The 23,558-nt window shown below is 42.0% G+C and overlaps 1 protein-coding gene across 1 annotated transcript in view; it reads right to left on the reverse strand.

The window, feature by feature from the left end:
• Window positions 1-23,558, reverse strand: part of dock4b (dedicator of cytokinesis 4b) — a 105,589-nt gene that overhangs the window by 40,389 nt on the left and 41,642 nt on the right. The window contains exons 8-19 of the mRNA XM_070853742.1: window positions 20,837-20,988; window positions 15,968-16,049; window positions 15,726-15,786; window positions 15,457-15,589; window positions 14,309-14,397; window positions 9,444-9,569; window positions 6,325-6,449; window positions 5,560-5,722; window positions 3,549-3,655; window positions 1,789-1,942; window positions 552-649; window positions 278-361 (exon numbers count right to left, since the gene is read on the reverse strand). Of these exons, the coding sequence (XP_070709843.1) occupies window positions 278-361; window positions 552-649; window positions 1,789-1,942; window positions 3,549-3,655; window positions 5,560-5,722; window positions 6,325-6,449; window positions 9,444-9,569; window positions 14,309-14,397; window positions 15,457-15,589; window positions 15,726-15,786; window positions 15,968-16,049; window positions 20,837-20,988 (1,374 nt within the window). The remainder of the gene's footprint in view (window positions 1-277; window positions 362-551; window positions 650-1,788; window positions 1,943-3,548; window positions 3,656-5,559; window positions 5,723-6,324; window positions 6,450-9,443; window positions 9,570-14,308; window positions 14,398-15,456; window positions 15,590-15,725; window positions 15,787-15,967; window positions 16,050-20,836; window positions 20,989-23,558) is intronic.

The raw sequence follows: 23,558 nt of genomic DNA on the forward strand, positions 1-23,558 counted from the left end.
TGTGTGTCAGAGAGTGATGTGGGGAAAGAGAGAGAGAGAGAGATCGATCACTTGCATTGCTCTATCAGTGCAGTGCAGCACAGCATAACCAGAGCAAGATTGGTTCAGTGGGCTCTGTAGCATTACATCACTAGATCTTTCTCCAACAGAGCATTTCTGCTTTCTGTGTTCGGCTTAAACACTATGAAAGTATGCTTGACATATGATGAAAAAGAGCAAACAGAAAATACAAAAAGATCCATGGAAATCCACAAGACCATTTGAACAACTTACTTACCAGTGAATCAAAAACCTTCAGCCCATATCTCTGAGAGCTTTCGTCCAGAATGCCGAAGAGAGTGTCCAGGGTGTCCTGCAGAAACTGTAGGGAGCCGAACAAAGGGGAAAAGTTGTATGTGTGTGTGCGCTGGCAGCATCAAATTAACTTGACTTTTCAGTTTCAGAACATCCTCAGCCTCTCAACTTGGACCTAAAAACCACATGGTCTGAAATCAATTCAGAAACAATCAATACTACAAATGCCAGTGCTGAGAATCTGATTGTGGGCCTACTTTGACAATCTCCGAGCCATCGATCTCCTTTAGCTTGGAGAGGCTGTCGTTGATCCTCTCGGGGTGTGCTCGCCACTTCAACAGGTCCAGCATATCACCTGGAGAAAGGCAGAGAGAGGAGGATATAGGGAGGTATAACAGCAAATGAAGGCTATAGAAAAACGGAAACGGCAAGGCACAAGATATCAAAACAGATCTCGGGTTTGTTTTTAAAGATTATGAGAGCAGTATGCACCTCAGATCAGAAAGCAACACCACACCTCTCAATTATAGCCCAAAAACCACCCCGAATCCAAACAAATGATGACATTTTCAAGTGCAGCGGGATAAGGGAGATAAAAAGTCATTTTCCTGAGCCAGGGTCCCCAGACATACCCATGAATAAAACATAAGCCTTGAGAAGAAAGTCTTTTGGCTGTCTCTTCGGATTCTGTTCAACCTGAAACGTGTCTTTTTGCAACTTTATGTGTGAATTTGTGTGTCTGTGCATGTGTTTATGTATGTGTGTGTGCATTACCGCATTTGTTGTTACCAATCTGTCAAGTATATTTGTCATCAGAAACTCTGCAACGCTTCTATAATGAATTCACCAGAAACATCAAATGTATTCAGGAAATTAACAGCCTGTTGCAAGTAAATTGTGCCTGTAGCTTTTATATCTTTATATTCTACCATTTGTTTAATGAAGTTACAATTGTGTCTTTTTGTGGTCTGAAAATAATGTTGTTCTGGTGAAACAGTGATGTTTGGAATGCATCAGTGACTGTGGGAGATAAACAAATCACTCTAGGACTATTGTTCACTACAGTATAAATGTGGGCAAACTGGGCAACAAGCTGGTCCTGCTCAAATAAGACTACAAATCCCACTCTGCAAGCAGATTTCTGAAGGCATAAGGTTTTATTAGTTCATTAGTGGGCGCATGCAAAGCCACCACCCAACACATCCTGCTGATTTGAATGGAAATGTCACTTTCTCTCTTGCACACTTATCGCCCCCTCTGTGTTTTTTTTTTTTACGTGTGATATTTTACCATTTTGCTAGCCTTTAGAGAAGTGTTGTTCTCTATCTGTTCCAGTAATAGTTTTATACTCTACTCACTGAGCCGCACAGAAGCACAGGAACAGCTACTGTATTAAGGTACAAGCTAACTCCAATTCAAAATGGGACAGGAGTTCGAGCGTAGCAGCCAAAACACCTCAGCAGGCCAAAATGTCAATCCCTGAGTCTAGTTTACCATTTTGTGTGAGCTTGGTGGAGCAGAGAAAGCTGGTGATCCAAAAAGACTCTTTGGTGCCTTTTAGAGTCTGGTTGTTGGACGGGAGGTTGGCCTTGGAGAATGGCAGCTTCAGGTAACGCGAACAGTCTGCCAAGCTGGTATTCTCCTCGCACTGGGGGAAAAAAACGAAGAAAAAAGAAAAGCACACATTTAGTGAACTGGCACAGGAGTTTTAAAGGAAAGGAGTGTTGATAGTTCTGCTGCATTTACTGTTTCGGTTAGTTAAAAAAGGTTTTATGCTGTATATCATTCATGATTGAGGCATGTAAAGATATTATAATCGATCGCAGTACTCTGTTGTTTTTGGGATTCAACATGGAGGCTTAATGCACAGCTGAGGCCGTCTGAGCTCCAAAGCTACCACACAGTTTGGACTGATTCTTCTGTGTCTATTTTGGGTCTGAGGAGAAACTAGGCCATGCCAGTTTCATTGAGCTTTTCAGCAACTTCCATCTGGCATTAGAGTGGGCCTTTTTCCCCACTCAACAGTGGGAACACACAAGCATACCAGAGTTGTCCTCTAAAACTGGCATGGTCTGGTTAGGGTGTGTGGCAAGACTAAATCTGGCCACCTGACAGGAAAAGACGACAATGGAAAGAGGGTTTTTTTTGAAGACTATAGCTAACAGAAAAATAAATAATTAGACTTTTGGTCACTGTTCTGCTTCACTTCCAATAAAATGTATGAATGCTCTCCATGCCTTTCTGTGTTCCGCAAAGCCTGAGGTTTATGCACACACCCTTCGCCTGCAGCTGAGGAGAAGCATGTAGTCTGCAATTATTCTGAATTACACCCAAGACGGTCTCGTGGTAGCCTGTAACTGGGGTTGTTGGTCGTTTTATTTGCTTTAGTCTTTTGATGTTTCCAAACCAAAATGTGTGAAAAGATGAGTGTGAGTCTCTTAGTGTCTGTAAAATGCAGAAAAGGGACATAAAGATCGTGCTAAATAGAGAGATAGAGACCGAGTAAACTTGCAACAACATTCATTAAATTTGCCTCAAAGGAAACGTACCAGCTGTCTCACAAGAAAACAAATACATTAACACTCACTCCCGGTGAAACTCATCCCCACAGCTTGATAACGTTACGCAAGTGGACATTACTCATTGACCTGTCAGTCCGTAATGGAGTGATGTGTGCTGTTTGTCAGCCCCTGGCACCAAACAGTGCGATAACAGAATGACCGCAGTGTGACATTTGGAGCAAATGTTTCATAATTATATATTGTATGTAATCCCATCTGACATAGCGTCGACTACACCTGCGTGACGCAAAAACAGCGAGTGGGTTCACCTTAATACAATTATGTATCATTATAATAATGCAATTTCTCAATACACAATTGACTTTTTCCTCCTTTCTTTGTGCTGAAATCTTTTGCTTTGAAAAAGCACTTTGTCTTTTAAATATCACATCAAATGTGTCATGCAAGGACTTAAGAGAGGACAGGATGGCACACTGATAAAGACCAAGTAGCCTGAGTAATCATACGAGGCGGATCACTTCTGTTATTAAGATGGTAACGATCCAACCGAGAAATGTCTTAAAATAAAAGGAAATGCATTAAGAACAGTTATTGCATCGTATTGATTCAACATAATTGCCCATCATGAATGTGTCTGCAGCACAATGTCAAAGCACGTGTACATGTGCCAAACAAAGATATCCTGCAAAGCACACAGTCGAAGTCTTGGTGGTGAGTGCATGCAGGTATTACCTTATGGATAATGAGCTCATGGGTGCCATCTGGCAGAGTCCTGCCATCCTCCTGCATCAGAGGAACAAAGGAGTAGCCAAACAGTTTCTTCTCTCCCTTGTCTTTAGCTGTCAAACAACAACACATGGACATGACATTGAGTCCAAAATACACCAGCACAAGCTGTGAGGAAAAAAAAGAGACCAACAACTGATATTATGAAACTGGTTCAGCTTTTCAGATTATGTAATATGAGTTAATAAATTAGGGAAAAAAGTGGTTCAGCCTTCACTGCTTATATTCCAAGCTACAAGGCACTGCTGACCATGTACACACACACGATACGGCACGATACGCATTACAGTCTATGTAGAGTACACACAACCTCAACTGCCGGCAAAAACTGCATTTTTAGATGCTGTTAAATTACCATTCAAGTGTCTGATTAAAGTGGGATGCTGTGAGTGTGCCTGTTTTTCTAAAACAGTTTTTTTTTTTGCTGTTTTTTGGTCTTTTTTATTTGATAGAGACACTTTCAGCGGTGTAAACACTTGTCTTCCCAGAGGGCTGCTGTGTATTAAAGAAGCTTTCTGATAACTCGGGCATAATTTGCGTTACAAACACATGCAATCTGATTAACTGCTGCTTTAGCAATAAAGTGCTAATGTGCGCACAGCGGGAAGTGAGCAGCGTTTCTACTTCCTTTCAATACAACACCAGTGATTCATTCAGGCAGTGTGTACCAGTCCTCTGTGTGTGTCTTGCGCTGTATTAAACCTAGAAATTGGTGCTGCATCATTGCCATTTTATTTCTATCTTGCTTTGCTGTGATTAACTTTTCACATCAGGAAAGTTATTGTTTACAACACTCAAGACTGAAAAAATGTTGCTTTTTGTTGCGTGTGCTTCTTTTCGGGCAGGTTTTCCTAATCAATAAACCCTCATAGCCTTGGGCTCTACAAGATTAGGAAAGATAAAGTGCTACTGTGTGAAACTCAGGCTTAGCTTAGCTTGGCAGACCAGGTAGAGGTTGATGTGTTATCTCTTGAAACCACTCAACCAAATACACTGTGCTATTATATATTACAATTTAAAGGTTTGTTAGGAATTCAGGGTTTTAAATTGTGTTCTTTACAGTAAGAGAAAACATTGCTCCAATAGAAGCAATAGTGTTACTAATAATAAAGTATGCATTCTATTGCAAATAGTTTCAGCTGTTTAAAACTATTGCACTGCTGATTTCTAACGGGGTCCCCTTTAGCACCATTTAGGAGCAACACAGGACAAATTAACAATTACTGCTGCTGCATAATGAGTGTAAAAACCAGACAGCATTTAAAAGCATATTCATAGAAATGAGCTTTCTGTTTAGGCCTAATTGAAAATGAGAGTGTCTGCTGATGGCAGGCAGGTTGAGTTGAGTTTAGGAGCCCTAATAGAAAGTGTGCTATGGTCTCCCCAGTTTGGTGTCACCACAGGCTTAAATTGGGCTCTTAATAGGCAGCCCTTGGGCAGCAATCCTAGCACTGCCAGGAGTAATAAGGCTACTATATCTACTACACACAGCCGCACAGCCTCCCAGCTTGGCTGCAAACAGCATAATAATATCAGCTTGTTACTAGAGAAGAGACTCGACCTTCTGGCTGCAGCCCAGAAAGAGGGTGAGAGAAAGTGAGAGCAATATTTTGGTCGTAATAAAAGTTTTTTTCTCATTAGGAGGTGAGAAGTTGGACAAACTAGTCTCATTATGAAAATGCTTAAACAAGCTTATAGACTTGGACATTGTCTATTTGCGAGTGGGAGCAGCCTCTGGGCTTGAGGCTAGAGGGCTGCGGGCTGCGAGGTGAATGCTTATTGTGTTCTTCTCCATCCAAAGCAACACCTCTTTGCCTCCAACTCCCCTGGACAATCAACAGAGAGACAAGCAGCACTTCAGGTATTCACACCTGACAAATGTGTGAAAGCCCGGATCTGTGATCACTGAATCATTCCTAGACTGATTAAGGGTATCCACGATCCTGGTCCCACTTACTGGAGCAGTGTCGGAACTCAAAGCGGACGTGCGAGCCTCGAAACATGTCGACTGGGATGGGCAGCTTGATCTGCTCCGCCCAGCGAGGGCTGTTGTTGTGGTACAGCACCAAGGAGTGGTACTCATCCCCACCTGGTTCGCCAGCACCGGCAGCCACGTGACTCTGAAAGACAGAAGGAAGAGAGTGACTAAAGATGGAGGACTAAAGAAGGAACAGGAAGTGGAGACAGGAAATCAGGAAATGAGAGGCCAGACTGAAGGATGAGGTAACACGCAGATCTGAAGGACACAATAAATCAGTCAGACATGAAAAGATAGGACTGTATTGAAAACTGCCCACACACCACAAATTCCAATAAAGTGAGAACGACATGGCTTACATGCGTGTGTTTATGTGTGTTAGAGGGTTGCGTGCCTTGCGGTGGCAGCGGCAGCAGAGTTATATTTGAGTCTATTTTCTCTTCAAGGCCGAGGCAGTGCAGGAAACCACAGAGGCAGACTGTCACAGCGCTGCACCAGAAATGGGCAACACACTGGAGAGACACTTAGCTCTCATCTGGGTCAGCGATATTTAAATGAAGAGTTTTGCTCTAAAAGGAGATACCAACCATTAAGAAAAACACTGAGGAGTTAACTGAGGACTTAAATAAGATATTTAGCACCCTTAAACAAAGTGTTTAGTCCTTAAAATAATTTATCTTCCCAAGTTACGGTTTTTGCAACCTGGAGACATTACTTGCTAAATAAGAAGAAATGTGTTTTTACCTTGAGGATCTGTCCATCGATGTCCAGCACATAGACGGTGATCTCCACGTTCCTGGCTACGCTCTTCCCCCCCTTCTCAAACTCGCCTTTCTCCAGTGTGATATAAAGGTCGTTCCTCATTTCTCCTGCAGGAGCAGAAAGGCAAAAGAGGCAACAAGGCATTGATTATGCATATGAGCGAGTATTATTAATGATCTCTCAGCAGCTTGACGACAATTTTTAGCGTAATGCTTCATGACAGGAGTGACAGCACTTATATTTGTAGAATTTAATGATATATTTTCTGCTGACGTGACATCTAAGCCTGAAATATGACCTCTGATCATCATAGAACACAATATTTAGTATGTGCTGTAAGCAGATTGTGTAGCACATACACATTTTCTCAAGAAAAAGCCATAGTTGTAGTATTCGCTCATGTCATATCAAACTGTGAGGCAAGTGAGGGCTACAGAAGGAAGAACACGCTTAAAAATTAAACAAAACACTTGTATAAGGAAAGAGTCACCTTTTTGCTTGTGACCTCGAAAAAGAAAGTTACTGCATATGTGTACTGGTTGTGAACAGTTCAGCCAAAGAGTATCGATCTTTTTACTATTAGAGGCCTGAAGTGGTGAAAGTTAAACAATGTTTCACTTGGAATTGATTCAAGGAAAGTTTTTTTTTCATGTTTCTGTCCTGTATACCAATTTTGTGAATCCTACGTATTATTATCATGCTATTTTTTTTTTTATTTTTAAATTTAGTTAGCATCACTGGCTGGCTTCCAGATGCAAGTGGATATCTGGCTCCTATACTGTATGAGAAGAATGAAGTACACAATGGAGAAAAACATACTTAAGGGTTCAGAGAGCTCATCCTGTAACCGCAAGGTTTAAAGGGTGATCCCTCAACTAGCCAAAATAAAAATGGATAAAATACAGTCCCTTCCTGCATATGATATTAGCCTGGTAAATTTAAGTGTGCAAACAATGAACCGATTGTCTGAGATATGTGCTGCAATCTGCCAAAACACTTGAGGAGAATAAGCCCAGGAAGTAATATTCTACATCTTTTTGTTATAATTGCAGCTGAGTGTACAATGACTGAGCCAGGCACACATTTGTTTCCTCCTGTAGGGGAAGTCACAGAGGTGCAAAGCGCTCTGGGTAAGAAAAAAAGGATAGGCCTGTTTCCTTTGCAGCCAAGCTGTGGTCAGACACGCAGTAAAACAGTAACCTCTGTGTGTGTGTGTGTGTGTGTGTGTGTGTGTGTGTGTGTGTGCGCTCATCATATCTCTATCTCTAGGGTCAACATTGATTTTCTGAACTTAACAACAGTAACCATGGCAACATGAGGCCTTCTATATAAACCCATACTGCACACACACACACACACACACACACACACACACACACACACACACGGGCCGCTTTTAATGTACAGTGGCAAAAAGGGAAGAGGGGAGGGTGGGGCTAGAGCAGCTGAAGAGAGAAAATGAGGAGAAAGATCCAGTCAGATACAAATCTAGAAAAAGAGAGACAGAAAAGGAGGGAGAGACCATTTCCTCAGCCCAAGGGCAGACTTACACTGGCAGAAAGGGTGAGAGCACTCAGCAGTAAGGGTTTGTAGTCAGACAAAGACAAAGAAAGAGACAGTGAACATAAATCTGTGTTAGTGAGGCGCTGGGGGACCCATAGTCTGTGGTTCCTCTTTATCTGTGTGACCAGACAGCACACCTCACTTATTTAAAGGAACAGCTCTTCTGTGGGGAAAAAAAAAGTCCCCCGACATCCAGCTCTCATAAATGACTGAACAGACAAAGATCCAGACAGCTAATTCAGATAGAACTTTATCCTTCAGTACTTTTCACAGTATAGATAAATATAAGCATGTGCATCTTTTCATCTTACATTCAAGTGGTTGTAGATTTGTTACCAAGGCAACAAGACCACATCCAGCTAAGCCTGAGGGCCTCTGCAGGGGACTGTGTCATTTAGAGAGGCAGCTATCTAAGTGATGCCTATCTACCTGCAACGACCTGAATATTTCATCGTTCTGAGGGCACCCTTAGGTGGAATTCAGATACCACTCTCACGCAATAGGTAGGGATGTCAAGTGTTGCCAAGGCAACTACAGTAGATAATATAAGGCAGGGCAATGTGTACTATACACAGAATAAACTGGTATTAAGTTAATATAAGGTCTTAATTTTATAGCATCAAAAACATTGACTCATTGAGATTTTACATAGAAATCTGTGTTTTATTAGTTTTACTGAGCGCCTGCATCCCCAGTTTATGTGTCCTCACACCTGCTGCCTGCTGTCTTTCCTACATATACCCATCTGATGCACAGGAAATCATACGTTTTATGTCTCAAACAGCAGTAACAGCAATTTAAGGGCAATAAATAGGTGAAGGACTTGGTAAGGGCAGAGCATTGCTTGCAACCAGGGCCTTTCTCTGTGGAGCTAACTTGTTCTGTCCAGGTCTGTTTTTCTTTCAGGTGGTCCTGTTTCCTCTCTAAGTCCAAAGATACGCAGGTAAGGTGATCTGGAAACTAAATTAGTTAGTGCCGGAGTGGTTACAAGATTAACTGATTGGCAAATGAGCTGATGTTACTACAAGAGTGTTCTGTGTAATGATATTTTCCTTCATTTGATGCATTTCCTGTTGAAGCAGGATCTCACAGAGTGAGGGACCAATCTAAATAGTAAACTAATAGGGTATTGGTTAGGGGAAGGAATGAAAACAGACACAGGGCAGGATTATTAAAATAATTTAGGATGAGTTTGGTTGGTTGACACTTGTTGGACAATTGTGTTACTAGTGCAAGATGAGATCAGTACTCAAGATATTTTGTATTTCAGGAAGTAAGGATTCCTGTTCATTGGCTCTTCTATTTATTTTCTCCAGCCAGGAGTCGTAAAAGTAACTCAGTAGGGGCTTGATCTTGTATTCACGGGAATAACATGTTAATCCACTATCGGACCTAAAGAAAAGTTGATGAGAAACAGGACAGCTGACATCCATAATGATCACAAACCCACAAAGACTAGAGAAGTTCTGAACAATACTGAAGGAAATTAGTGGGTTAAAATATTGCTTGTGCAGGTGAGCTTGTGTATGACGTCCTACCTGGCATGATGACATCAGAGAAGCCCAGTTTCCTGGTGATGGACACGCCCCGAGTGAAGAGAACCATGTATTCTCGTCTCAGCTGCTCTATGTCTCCGTGGAGGAGCTGGAGAGCCACTGCCAGGCCTTTGGAAGAGTAATGACAAAATTCAAAATGTGAAATACCACAATCCTATATTACAGCTATGAGATTTTCAACCTTGATTCTCCCTCCCTTATCCCTTACCAAAGCCAGTCAATAAAACACTCAAAATATACCATAACCCTGCTCTCAACACTATAAACAATCTTGTATTGGTGAGCTCAGAAAAAATTATTCACAAGGGCATATTTTCAGTTTTATTGCAGCCGCATGGGCTTGCAAACCAGACAACTACAGTTATACCTGCCAAGAGCAACACTTAAGTGCACGGAAAGCAAGCAGACACCCCCACATGCATAAGCAAAAAATGCAAACAGCCTGTGAGTCATCCGCAGCACTTTTTTATTAAGAGAAAATCCTGCATGAACGCTGCCGTCTCAAATCAATATCCTTATGCAATAACTCTGAATGTCAGTACAGCTAAATTAAAGCACCAACTTATTATTAGAGCTCAAAATGCATCTCCTTGATGTGTGTGTATGTGTGTGTGTGTGTGTGTGTGTGTGGGTGTTCCTGTCCATGACGAAGAGAGGCAGATGTACAAACAGCTTAACAGCAAGGGAGTGTGTAAAAGATGATGCTGATGATGATGATTATTGTGGATGGTTTCGGGAAAGTTGGGAGGCAGCGGCGAAACGGTTCATTAGCTGCGATGGAGTTTCAGTCGCTGGGAGTCAACAAAGCAACGTGACTTGTTTGCAAACCTGCTAGCAATATGCCAAAATATACTGCACTGCGAAAGCAAAGAGCAGCGAAAGGCAGAGAAGTTAGAGGGAAAAAAGGGATTAAAGTTTTCAGGCTTGCCATCAAATTGTGTATCAGCTGTTGGAAAGCCTTGTGCCTTTTTCAGCTGATTATTTTACCTATTTTACTTTGCCATCAATACTGGATTCCAAGGGGAAAATGCAGTGCATACGTACAAAAAGCATAATTTTACTTTTCTTGTCTATTATACATTTCTGTGACCTAATGGGTTTGATCAAAAAGTCAAATATATAGTAACTGCATCAAGCTTTGTAGGGGAGTACACAACTCTGATGTTCTACCAGGAAACAAACTCAAAGAAACATACACACAAAGTACATGAGGGGTGACGGAGACACTACAGAACATCATCTGGTCTAAATAATTCAAAAATGACACACACAGTCCATCAACAGTGTGTTCAACCTGGCACAAAGGCCTGCTGGGAAATGAAAAGAGAGTCCCATTAGGTTCAGGGGAGATGTTTTTTTCTACCCGAGCCTAATCTGTCTGTCCTTTAATGTGGATCAAGCCTTTGGCATTTATACACACATAAACGAACACACACACAGACAGGCTCTAAAAGCTACTGCAGGGCTACAATTAGGCAAACCAGCTTCATTACTATTCTGCCTGGTAGATGCTGCTGACGCAGACAAAAACACCCTCAACCTTTGCTGCCCTCAGCCCACCCGGCCTGCCTCTTCACAAAAACTCAACCAAACAGAGGAAAATAAAAACTGAAAAACAAAACAGTAGAGTTGTCGCAGCCTCTTCTGTCGCTGCCTACGCTGGCATGGAGGTGGGAGCCGAATTATCTACCTGACCTGACTCATGCAGAGCCAGATTCTTATGAAATCCCTTTCATGGATTACCAGGCTACATGTAAACAAAATCACCACCTCCCCTCATCGACTCCCTCTCTTGTCTTTCGAATTCGATTATCCAAAAAGCCCTGATGACCCTGAAAACCACACACCGCACAAATAAAAATGAAATGTGAACAAAATAACTGTCTCTCCACATAGACTGTCTCTCTGCCTTTTTATTACCCAAACAGCCCAGCATTCTTTATACTTTGAGGGCAGTGCATTCATCTCTCCCCTGCTAATTGGCTGCTAATAAGAGACTTCTGGCCCACTGCCAGGTCTGTTTAAAAGCAGAGCCACACAGCGAGACAACTTCAGACGCACACCAGGATGCACGCGCACTCCTACAAAGATAGCACAGTACACACATATACAGTACAAACACATGCACATTTACAAGCAAATGCACATTACGTTATCTCACTCTACTGCACATTTATTTTAATTGCCCTCCTGACACTAAGTGTAATAAATTGTGGTCTTTAAATTATGCATGGTGCTCCATAACTCCTGCATGGACGTTTTTTCATGGACAAACTAGAGAGGAGACACTGACCTGCTTCCTAAAGATGAAATATTCTCCCCAGTTTGGACATGCGGTGTTGAGCCTAGGCGAACAACCCGAGTGTTATCTGTTCTGTAATGTTGCTCTGCAGCAGAAAAATTTCCCTTTGCGAGGAATTGACTGTTCAGATGTGGATGTACCCAGTAAAAATGTGCTGTAAGTGATGTTGTGCATTCTGAACGCAGAGCGAGCGGGGGACAGTTAAGGTAGAGCGATTTAAAAAAGCAATCTAAGTGTTGTGAATATGGATCCTCATAAATGTGGACATGATATCTGGCTGTCGCAAATTGCGTCACTACTATCACCAGTGCTTTTTAAATAAGAGCAGAGTGTGTGTGTGTGTGTGTGTGTGTGTTTGAGAGACATGTAATTAAAAAGATAGAAGCTAAAGAGTCCTTGGAAAGTAAAACTGTTGAAGTGAGTGAAATTATAATGAATAATAATACACATATAACCCAATACTCACTGCTTATTATCTAAAAAAATGAAATGATCACCTCTACTTTTGTAATTAAAGCTTTTTTCTTCCGAAGATCAATGTCAAATTCAGTTAAGTGGCGGAAATGTAATTTTGGAACAGATCCACTCGAATTATGCATGCCAGAGTATTGTGACAAAAGGCCCAAAGCTCTCCTCTAATGCACTTTGAAAGAGAAAGCACTGAGGCAAATCAAGCGTTCAGCTGGATCAATGTCTCTAGCTGACAGCTACTCAATAGCCAACATCTAAGTGTTTGTGATAAACTGCACACAGCAGCCAAAGGCGGGAGTAACTCTTTAAAATTATTCACTAACATGTGTTTATGATGTGTGTGCCAGTGTGTGTGCTAACTCTGACAAATAAAAAAGCCCGAAGCATACACTTATTTGTTGGATATATTTGGAGAGCATACTGAGAACTAAGGCCACATGCTGCGCCTCTGCCAGTAACTCTTGTCTTCCTGATCAGTGTAATTAATTGTTTTTGATTGCAGACTGTTTATCATAAAGATTGATGTCCCTGTCATCCATCAGGCTGGAAACACCGAAAAAACCTCACGCCCGCCAAAGGTCTTGGAAGTTTAGCATCAACAATGCACCATGTTATCTGTACGCTTCATCTGGAATTAAATCACATCCATAGCTGTGTGTTATCAGATAATACAGCCAGTCAACAGTTTAAGAAGCAAATAAAGCCGATAGAAGAACTTGATTAAGATTTTGCTGGAGTTCAGTGTTAAGTGGTTGTGTAATAGACGCAGTTTAGTGTCATTCCCCTGCTTTTATGTTTTATTAGAAACTAATTTAGGCTTTTGTTGCACTTATCAGCTCCGCTATGCAAAGCAGCTACGCATCTATTCAACAGCAGCGCCGTCACATAGAAATGTAGCTGGATGCTGCAGTACGCTTCTGAACCACAGTGGTGTAAAGATGCTGCTCGGATAACGCAGACTGTGTTTAATGGCTTTTGTGTCATTCAGCTTCATTCCTGGAATCCTTCACGCTTGTGCGCGATTATTCATGATAACTTCAAGTCCCTCCATTGTGTCGCTTCTTCTCAAGTAATTATTGGTCTTCTGAGGGAAGGTGGAAACAGGAGCTGAGTCAGTAGATCGTTCTCGCAGATTCTTGACATTCCTATAATCTCTTCTCCCGTTTCTCCTCAAACAATTATCAACCCTTTCTATGCAGCAGGCTTTAGTGTTTCTCTCAGAGTGCATGAGGGAGACTTAAGAAGACAACAAACTCCGTTAACATGCTAAATGAATATTTTCATTATGAAGAGAACAGCCTGCAGCAAGTTTGCAGCAACATCTCATAAAAGAATTAGATAATGCTTTAAGACAAACTTGTGATGAAATGTTGCTAATTGCTTAATGTTGTATTGTAATCAGAAGTTCATCTCGGGCTATCATCATTTTTGATTCCTCCAACGGCTGCATCTATAAGGTTCTGTATAATTCTATGATTTATAGAAACAAAATATGGATCTCTCAAACCTCTTCATATATCACATGACATTTCTTTGACATTTGAAGGACTGAATGTTCTGATTCTCCGCCAACCTGTTGCTATGGGAAACTGCTGATGCTGTTGTTCAGCATGATGCGACTGCGGCTATTTATAAAAGTCATCTGAATGCATTTGCAACCGTAGGCTTCCTGCAAACGCATCCATGTGATGACTGATCTGCTCGCCTAAAGAGGAACTTAACTCCCACATAAACGCTACTCAGCCTGACCAGAGTCCGACCATTGCACGGTAAGAAACCGATGATGCAACTGAGCTGCTAAGTTTGTCACCACAGCATAATGGAGGTTTTGTGAAAAGAAATAAGCCTGATTATGACAGCACCTCCGAATTAACAGCTTTGGAAATTGTTCCCCGATTTCAAAAACATGAAACAAAACAAAAAGTGCATCCAGTGAATCTGTTTAAAACCAAATCACACACCGATGAAGAAGCCAACTTGTAGCATTACTAAATCCCCTTGTTTAATGTCTCGGACTAAGATGTGTAGATGTGAGGAAGCCAAATTATTAAAAAAAAAAAACTGTGGTTCTTACCAGTGTTAGATCCCGACAGGTTGTACCTGGAATTCGCCTTTTTGATGATGTTCTCATGAATCTGGTACCACTCGCTCTCTGTGTTACATCTGAGACAGAAAGATGAGAAAATCATCTTAACTTTACATTCATACTTTAAGGAGCACTCAAGCTACTTAGTATTTCACTTTGATAAAGTAGGGGAACTCACAAGAGGACAGATTACTGAAAGAACAGTCAAAATCAATGCAGCAGAGGGAAACATAATATTTGAACATTAGGCTCTGAAATGTTGGATCCTAAATTTCCTATGATGCAACAAAAGCATCTTTGCATTCGGGCGAATTCCCACACCTTTAAACCTCCACAACCCCAGTTTGTAACACAGGCTTTCTGTTTCAAATTTGTTTTCACCAACGCTATTCTGTCCACACTTAACTGCTTGCTTGCAGTGTTAGCATATGTAACATACAGTGTATGATTCACTGTAACATAAACCACAAATTCAATATCACAGGTGCTGTTAAATAAGCGTCACTGTTAATGCAATGGAGACCTGCTATTTATTGTAAGTTTTTTAACATTTATCTAGGGCAGGTCAGGTAAAAACATGTTCTTACAGTATTTACTATGACGTCTTGTCTGGACCTAATTCTGAAAACATTCAGCTCAGAACTTTTAATGCTAATCCGACTAAAACCTCTCTGGTGTTACTGCAGGTATAGGGAAAGAGGTTGTTGTTTTCCTTCTGAGCTAAGTGTATTTGGTCAGTCAGTCTGATCCAGCTATAATTTAGGTCAGACTACTGTGTCAATGGCAGCCTTTTCTATCCCTCAGGGCATCGTGTAGACTAGGTTGGACCACAAAGTCCTTCACTGCCACTGAAAAAGGTGCATTTTTGTTCAGAAATGTCTCCTTTAATTGTACTGTAGAATAAGATGACTTTAACCTGATTACTTTGCAGTTCTAACTCATTTTTATTATAAATACCAACCTCATATTTTCCACAACCGATATCCGTCTTCAGCCTCATCTACAAGCTACAACTTAATTCAAGTCATGTTATTAGCTGGTGGTGTAACTAAACAATAAAAAGTAAAGTATAGCGTGGTTCAGTGTTTGAAACAAAGGCATTAGTTGAGTTATACTTGTTCAGTTCAGTGACTTACGCATAAACCTTGAGCAGATGGTCATCCTTGGAGTCAGCAGTGAGGAGATCAGCGATGCTGACGACAGCACAGCCAAACGGCCGCCTGTACTGTACGTTACACAGATTCTTCTTCTCTCCTGCTCCCATTCTCCCTGCACACACACACACACACACACACACACACACACACAGCAACATCCAGAGTCATAACAGTTCTGCTACTAAAGCCCCAGAGACTTAAAAGACATTTAGTGCTCAGTAGAATAAAGAAGCAACGTTGCAACCCACCTATTCTTATGATGTGTACAACGATGTAGACGTCTTTTCGTAGATCACTGCTCCCCAAATCCTGACAAAACAGGGAAACACACTTTAGCATCGAATTCAATCATTGTAAACAAGCTGCAGAGTGCTGACTTAGCTTTTAGTTGTCAGTCTAACTCTAATGGAACATGACTACAGTCAGCTTTAAACAGCTTTAAATTGCTCCCAATCAACTCTGTAAACACAGAGTCATGTTCACTACTCACCACAAACAGCGTGCATTGTCTTTCTGTCTTTTCTGGCGACTTTGGCAACCCGCTCTTATTCAGCTTGACGAAGAACCTTTCACTGTACAAGAGGAGAGACGGAGGGAGAGAGCACACACTGAGATGAAAGGGGGGCAGGAGAGATGGCTGGGTGTCATTGTAAACAGCTGCATCCAAGGTGCTGCTAAAGGGAATAGAGATTCCAAACAGTGTCAAAAATGTCAAGCGCTCGACATCGGGCACTGGAGAAAGTGCTTCAAAAGTTCAAGCTTGAAAGACGGAGGGAGAGAAAAGCATATATAAAGCTTACATTACTGAACCAAATCCCCAAACCCAGTGTGTGTGTGTGTGTGTGTGTGTAACATGCCCAACAACAAGTGCATCCACACACAGCTCCTACGCTGCTGGGTAACATATTCAGTGTTGCATATCGTGGATTCTTTCTGACATGTTTTAGCCCCGATACTGTACTGTCAGCAAAATAGTGACGGGTTACAACAAAAAAACGAACAACCTCAGACTTATAACTGCCAAGCTGGTTGTCATAAATCTCCCAGTTGTGACAGGGCCGGACTGAGACCATTATTAGCAAGGTGAAAACTGAGAGTTGCTGAGTGCTGGTAAATGTCAAAGGCACTGTGCAATAGGCTACTGTATATAGTATCATTTAAAGCACAAAATATACAGAAATAGCAATTATGTGACACACGTGTAACTGCTTGGTGGATGCTAAGTAACGAGTTGTTTGGTGGTGATGTTATTTAGCATGACTGCTATGCTAATGCTAGTGCATGAAAACAAGTCAACGGCCGCGCTGTCAACTCTGAAATGACACTAAAGCAAAAGTGTTGAGCTTAAAGTAGAAAAGCAGACACAGACAGACGGGAAGAGAATATAAAATGCAGACCTACTGACTACAGCCTTCTGCTGACTGCTACATGAGGATGTAATTAGCCACGGTGGTGTTTTGAGCTAGCATGCTAACGTGTTCACAAAGGCAATGTTTACATGCTGATGTTCAGCCACTGACTGACGGTGTAGAAGATGTGGACGTAGCTTCCAGCTCTGGAAAGTGAAGCCAGTGCACAAGTGCCTTAAACATGCATTCGTTCTCATGACCAGCAGGTGGCAACTCTGGTGGTGAAAAGAAGTCCCTTCTTCTCACTAGATTAATTACCTCAGTAGACACTTTCTTAATGAGTTTATGGTCTCAACTAGTTTTAAGTGTAATTGAATACAGCATTAGAGTAAAAAGGACAGAAGTCAGGGTATTGCTTTGGGGCAGAACTATGTTGTGACGAACCAAACAGATGTGGTCTTTTTGGAACAAATGTCACTTTTAGTTCCAAAAAACCAAGATGGCGACGTCCATGAAACCAAGATGACGGCGCCTGTAAAGCGAAGCTTCAAACGGCGGTCCACAAACCAGTGGGTGACGTCACAGTGGCTGCATCCAGCAGGTATATTTACCAAACTAGCCGTTTCAGTGTTCAGTGTGTTCAATGTTATAACCTATCCAGTTGGTGTTGTTCAGTCTGGACCAACGTTGCCATCCCTTGAGCCATGCTAGCACGGCTAAAAAGAATCAAATCGGCGACACTGGAACAATTGAAGAATTGTTTGGATTGCTGTCTCAACAACATCGAATCAAACTTTGAACAGTCTGCATATACTCTATAACACAACTTTTAAATATGAAATTCAAGTGCTTCGCACAGCAGAATGAGCTGTCTCGAAATAACAACTCTGGCCTCAAATGCCCTGCACCCCTCCTTAGTGTGGGCGGGAAATGAAGTGCATGTCGGGCAAAAACAGAAAGGACGGACACAGATCGCATTTTCATTCTCTTTGTACTCCGTCCTCTCCCTCTATCTCGCACACACGCTCAAAGAGAGGCAGCAGAGGCATCCTGCTGGGCCCGTCTCATCCTGGCTGGCGAGCTGAGGGCTAATCCAGTTAGGTGACTTTCACAGTCCACCGATAAGCAGAGAGAAAACCTTGTAATGCACCAGTGCCTGACAATGAGCCAAGTCGCTGGCACGGCTAGCAGGCGAAAGCTACAGTAGGCCCATTCACACAAGAGCAGAATACATCCCAACAGATCCTATAGAACTTGACTTCATGCTGTATACAGCTACAATGGATTATAATGTTTATAATAGTATGGGCTATTAAAAGATCGTATTACAAGTTTAAAAGTTGCCAAATGTCTTCAGTGATATCAATAAGAGGCTGCTTCTTGCACTGTAATTCAATGTTTTGTGTATGTAGGCCAGTGGGTGCCCATGTTTGAATTAATTAAGCTCCTGATTATTAATTATACAAATGCTTATGATTCTTCATACATGTATTCCTTCAGTAAAGTTTTCCTTTTATCGTCCATAGTTGACAACTAATTTGTTTTAGATGCAGTTGTTCCTCATTAGATGCTCGCTGTTACTTTCCAGGCCATTTATCTGGCCATATGGAGACGGATTCCTATGCATTAGACATGAGACTTGCACACGTTTTCCCAAACCCTAATTAGTGCTCTATTGTTGAAACCCCAACTGCCAATTAACAGCCACTCCTGCGAACACAGACACACTTAGACAAGTCTCTAACACACGTTCCCCTGCCACCACCTCTTCTCCCTCACAGCTGCAGCGTGTTGATCACCCGAGCTAAGAGGACCAGTGTCCCCCAGCGGGACCTTATCTCCCCCTATCACCGCTCGCATTAACATAACATGAATGGCCGATTTCCCTCCCCTCTGGGCCCGCACGGCGCTTGCTATTCCCTCTCCTGATATCGATGATTGCATTAGGAGCCGTGCGCTCACCCGACGAGGGGGCGGACGAGGGATGAGATAGTGAGCTGCTGGCGTGTAAAATACTGGTTGAATTAACTGCCACTGTTGCCTCTCGCCCCCCAGCCAAGAAACCTAAATCTACCCCTAGAGGCTTTGTGAAAGGACGGGAAAATGACCAGACAAGACAATGAGGTGAACAGGTAGAGAACACACCACGGCAGAATTAAAAAACACACACTGGGCCTCTGTTGTTTACACAAAATGAAAGCAAACTGAAAAGCATGCACACACACACACACACTCATGTCACGTCTTCCACAGGCGACCCGGTTAGAGCTGAGTGTGTATTGAGGGGACAGAGTAAATCAAGGCTTAACATCATTGTCATGAATATGTGAGTTTGATCTGGGGCAGACAGAACAACAGAATCATTTGAGCATGGTACAGTATGCCACCGTGTGTGTGTGTCCTGCTGAAAAGACATACAAGGAGCCTGTATTGAACACAAAGAAGCTGCCATGATGCACAGGGGCTGCTGGTGTTGGCATGGTACTGAGACAACGGGTCGGGCCCCCATCTGGTCTCTGACACACACACACACACACACACACACTCACAGACATATGCACTGAAACTGCCAGCACAGAAGGAAGTGTCGAAATGGCTCCATGCCAGACATCTTGCGTAAATGTGTGTGTGTGAGACCAGACAGTGAGAGACAACGTTGGCGAGCTGCCAGTGCGAGATTTTTCCTCAAAGACAGAACCACTAACACACAATGGTTATGGCCTCTAACTGGCATTTATCACTGCGTTTAGGTAGCACAATAAACTGTGTGAAAACTAGACCTTTGTGTCTCTTTATCATATTATTCGCTGTAATAAGTCTGGATAAAAGCCCGTAAGCTTTGTATTGTTTCTTGGCTTTCTGCTGTCTGATATTTAACGGTATACAAGGTGTATTTGTGGCAGATGTTTGAGCTTGACAACTGAAGCTCAAATGCATGACAGAACACAAGGAGTCTAATCACTCTTACCTGGCTAAGGTACTCAATATTTCAAAGTAGGAAGAAATGGAGAGAGGGAGACGGACAAGACAGAAATAGAGACGAGTGGATGCAGGTGCTTCGAGTGGAACTTGATAGGATGTTACTGGATGGCAATTACCCACTTTGAGACAAAGTGCAGGTTGGCAGGAGGCAAAAAAACCTTCATTATAGCAAGACCTTTGACTATACATCAAAAGTTAAAAGTGTTGTGTGTCTGTGTGCTTGTGTGTACATGCATATTGACACAAAAGGCCTCGTGCACTTCCAGTAAAAATAGAACCTCTTTTCCTGTGTCCTATTATTCACAGAGTGGTGGTGGAAACCACAGACTCTTCATGCAAGGTTTCAAGAAGCTTAGCGCGGTGGTTTCAATGTCTGCCAGTAATGTCGCGAATAAAAAATAGAGGAAAAAAATAACTGTGGTGTTAAAGTATGCCGAGACAAAATAATAAAGCAATGAGTCCTGTCAACATCACCCTTGTTCCTCTGATGTGACCCTGTGGGGCGGAGAGTAGCGTCAAGCACAAGCATGACTTATCAAAAGAAGTTTCAGTGTTGCTGTGCTCATTTTTCAACCCACTCATTTTCCTTGCCTGGCGAATCCACTTGTTTGTTACATGAAATGGAATTCTTTCGCTTTGAACTATGAAACCAGGGAGTTTAAACACAGTCTTGCGTTTGGCCGACGCCCCATCAGGAGTGTGTGCATGTGTGTGTCTGACATGTGCACCCAGGGTGATGGGCCCTTTTAATGTGGACAGCATGGACACCCCTTATATGAGAAAATAGCATGGCTGTGCCCTCTTTTATGTGTCAGCGTGCATGTTAACAACCTGCTTCGTTTAATTAAGCTTCATGAATATAATCAGAGCAGGCGTTTTCAGAGGGGAGAGCCATTCAAAATGTCCCCCTGCAATCGCCAATCACCCACACTTGCATTGCTACAGACTGCATTCAAAAAGGTATTAGCAAACATATATGTTTTCTTTTTTACATTTTGAAATTATGGGAGATTATTTTCTGTCTCTACCTGAGCGGCCGGTTCTCCCGTCCATCATAAATGTGGAAGAAGACTTCTAGCTCCTCTCCCAGATTGGCGCTCATCAGACTCTTCATGTGGACGAACAAGTGATGGGTGCTGGCCGGCGCAGGGGTGTCTTTCTTGCGATGGCGATGTTCCATCTGCAGAAGAGAGTAGAGACCAGTATTAGTTCAAATCGATTTCCTTGTGGTACTCTGAGCCGGGAAATCTGTAACTGCAAAATCAGAACCGCAAAAAATAAAACAAATTCGATGAATGTACATATTGTACTGTTATTAAATAGGACTGAAGGGATGGATAGGGAAAGGTTTAAAAAACGAGTGAAATCCATAAGCTCTAAATCCTAAAAGATCCTCAAATGCAGGATCAAAGCTTATCAAACACAGATAATACCAGGGAAAAAACAACATGTGGTTACATGTCTTCTAAAACCGGTCAATGACATTCAAGAGCTGCTGTATTTACTGTTGAGTTTCCTCATCAAAGATAGACAAATATCCCTCTGAGACACCTCACCGATGGGAGGAGCTTTGCTGCAGATTTGAATATATATTTGCAGACAGTAAAAACAGGGCCAAGATATAGATTGTGTTGATATAGATCATGTTAATAAAGCGTGTAATATCGCAGACTGTGAACAGCACCAGAGGCTAATATGTGAGGGCTCCAGCTGTATTGTCTGGGTGTTTCTTTGTTGCAGTCTTGGTGCAAAAGAAGCAAATTGGACACTGGAAGCATATATTGCTGTAAATAAAGATATGCGTATGAACAAATATGCACAGTAGTTATTTCTGTATTTTACGACATTCACAGGGCATTCACAGAAATCTTTCTCAGACTATTCATCCAGGAAAACACCCAAACTTGTACTGCTTCTTATTTATTTACCTCAGGCATTTATCTTTAAGTAGGTTAATTACTTTCTTGACACAAAGAAATAATAGTGTCGTGATTTGCATCCTCTTCAACCGATTGCTTAATCTGCCTAAAACAGAAACCCAAGCATTGAGATTCCCACTGAATACAAATGTGAGCAAACACTGCAGCCCAAAGTCACATCTCAGTGTCTGCTAGTGCACCGTCAGTGTCTGATGTAACATGTTATATTAAGTCAACCTTTATCAAAAAGGGTCGATACAGTATCACACAGCATGGTGCGCTGCTGGAAGTACCATTCACATCAACGCACGCACGTTACAGCTCTGTTTATGAGACGGTCATTCTAATCTGCTGTCAATATCCAAAAATACAAGGACAAACAAACACACACACACACACACATATATATACAGACAGAGCACCAGATGGCCAGTAGAGCCAGTGCCAAATTGTGCTCCAGTGCTCCACATTCACTTCTGTAGTGGGATGTAAAGAGATGGGATGGGGAGGGAAAGGGATGAGGAGGGAAGAAAGGGAAAGGAATAGAAAAAATATGCAAGGGCAAAACACACACACACACACACACACACACACACACAATAATACCAGTCAGATTCAACAGTATATTATCAGCGGAGATTATATGAAAACAGGAGGAATCTTGTGTCCTCTAAAGGTTTCATTTTCTGTATCTGTCCTCAGAGTTGCATATTGTTGGGTGGTGCTGTAGAAGCAACCATGTTTGAGCTTGTTGGTGTATTAAAACCAACAGGTCAATATTTTGGGAAATACTTATTTAATTTATTGCTAGCGTTAAACACATCTGTACAGTAAATAAGTGGCTGGGCCCAGCAGCTGATTAGCTTAGCTTAGCAAGCTAACCAAGACTGGAAACAGGTGGAAACAGCTAGCCTGGTTTTACAGGTTAGGATCCAGACTACTTCTTGGGCAGATCAGTAACTTTATGCTAAGCTACGCTAACCAACTATATATTTACAATACAGACACAGTAGTATCAATCGTCTCATCTAACTAATCTAAATGGATTTCCCAAAAGGATTGTCCCTAAAGGAACGTTAAAAAGCATGCATCTGTGTGATATCTTATATATATACACTATCTCTGTATGAGCTAAACTTTTTGTCGTTATTGTGACAGGAATTTATGGATTTGCAGCAGCTTTCCTTAGTTTTTGGCCACATATGTTAAAAAACGCAAGGTCATGGAAAGAAATTGTGAAACTGTAACGTTTTAGAGGAGCTTTGTTGGTTGGAGAGTGTTGCTTCCACTCTGAAATGTATGATATGCTTTCTCATAGTACAGTTGGACGTACTATATCTACAGTCATAAAAATCACTAACATGGTCCTCTAGGACTTAAACATGCTTGAAGATTATGCCACAAATCATTTTACAATTGCAATATCTGTCAGAATGATGAATATGTTTTGCTTTGGTGTGACTCCTCTGCCCTTTCTGAGGCCCCAGTAGGAAACAAGCTGGAGAATGATCTCACAACAGGATCAGTTATTTTCTACAAAACAGGGCAGAGCCCCTGGTTTTTGACACAGAATGACTAGGTCCAGGAAAGCCTAATTTATGCTGTGGGATTTTATTATGAGGTTATTTTCAGCGTGTCATTTAAGCTGCCCAGCAGGAGCAGTTTGGGGTTATATGACAGCTTCAGCATGACTAGACACAAAAGGATAGACATGACAGCCTGGCAGCTCTGCTGGCATCACAAAATGCTGAGGGAAACGAGTGGAGGACGAGAGAGCATGACCATGTGTGTGCTTGCCCAACCGTCTTATAATTGTTCAGTCTGTAATCTT

The sequence above is a fragment of the Pempheris klunzingeri genome, chromosome 22, assembly GCF_042242105.1.
Source record: "Pempheris klunzingeri isolate RE-2024b chromosome 22, fPemKlu1.hap1, whole genome shotgun sequence".
In the NCBI taxonomy this organism is placed as follows: Eukaryota; Metazoa; Chordata; class Actinopteri; order Acropomatiformes; family Pempheridae; genus Pempheris; species Pempheris klunzingeri.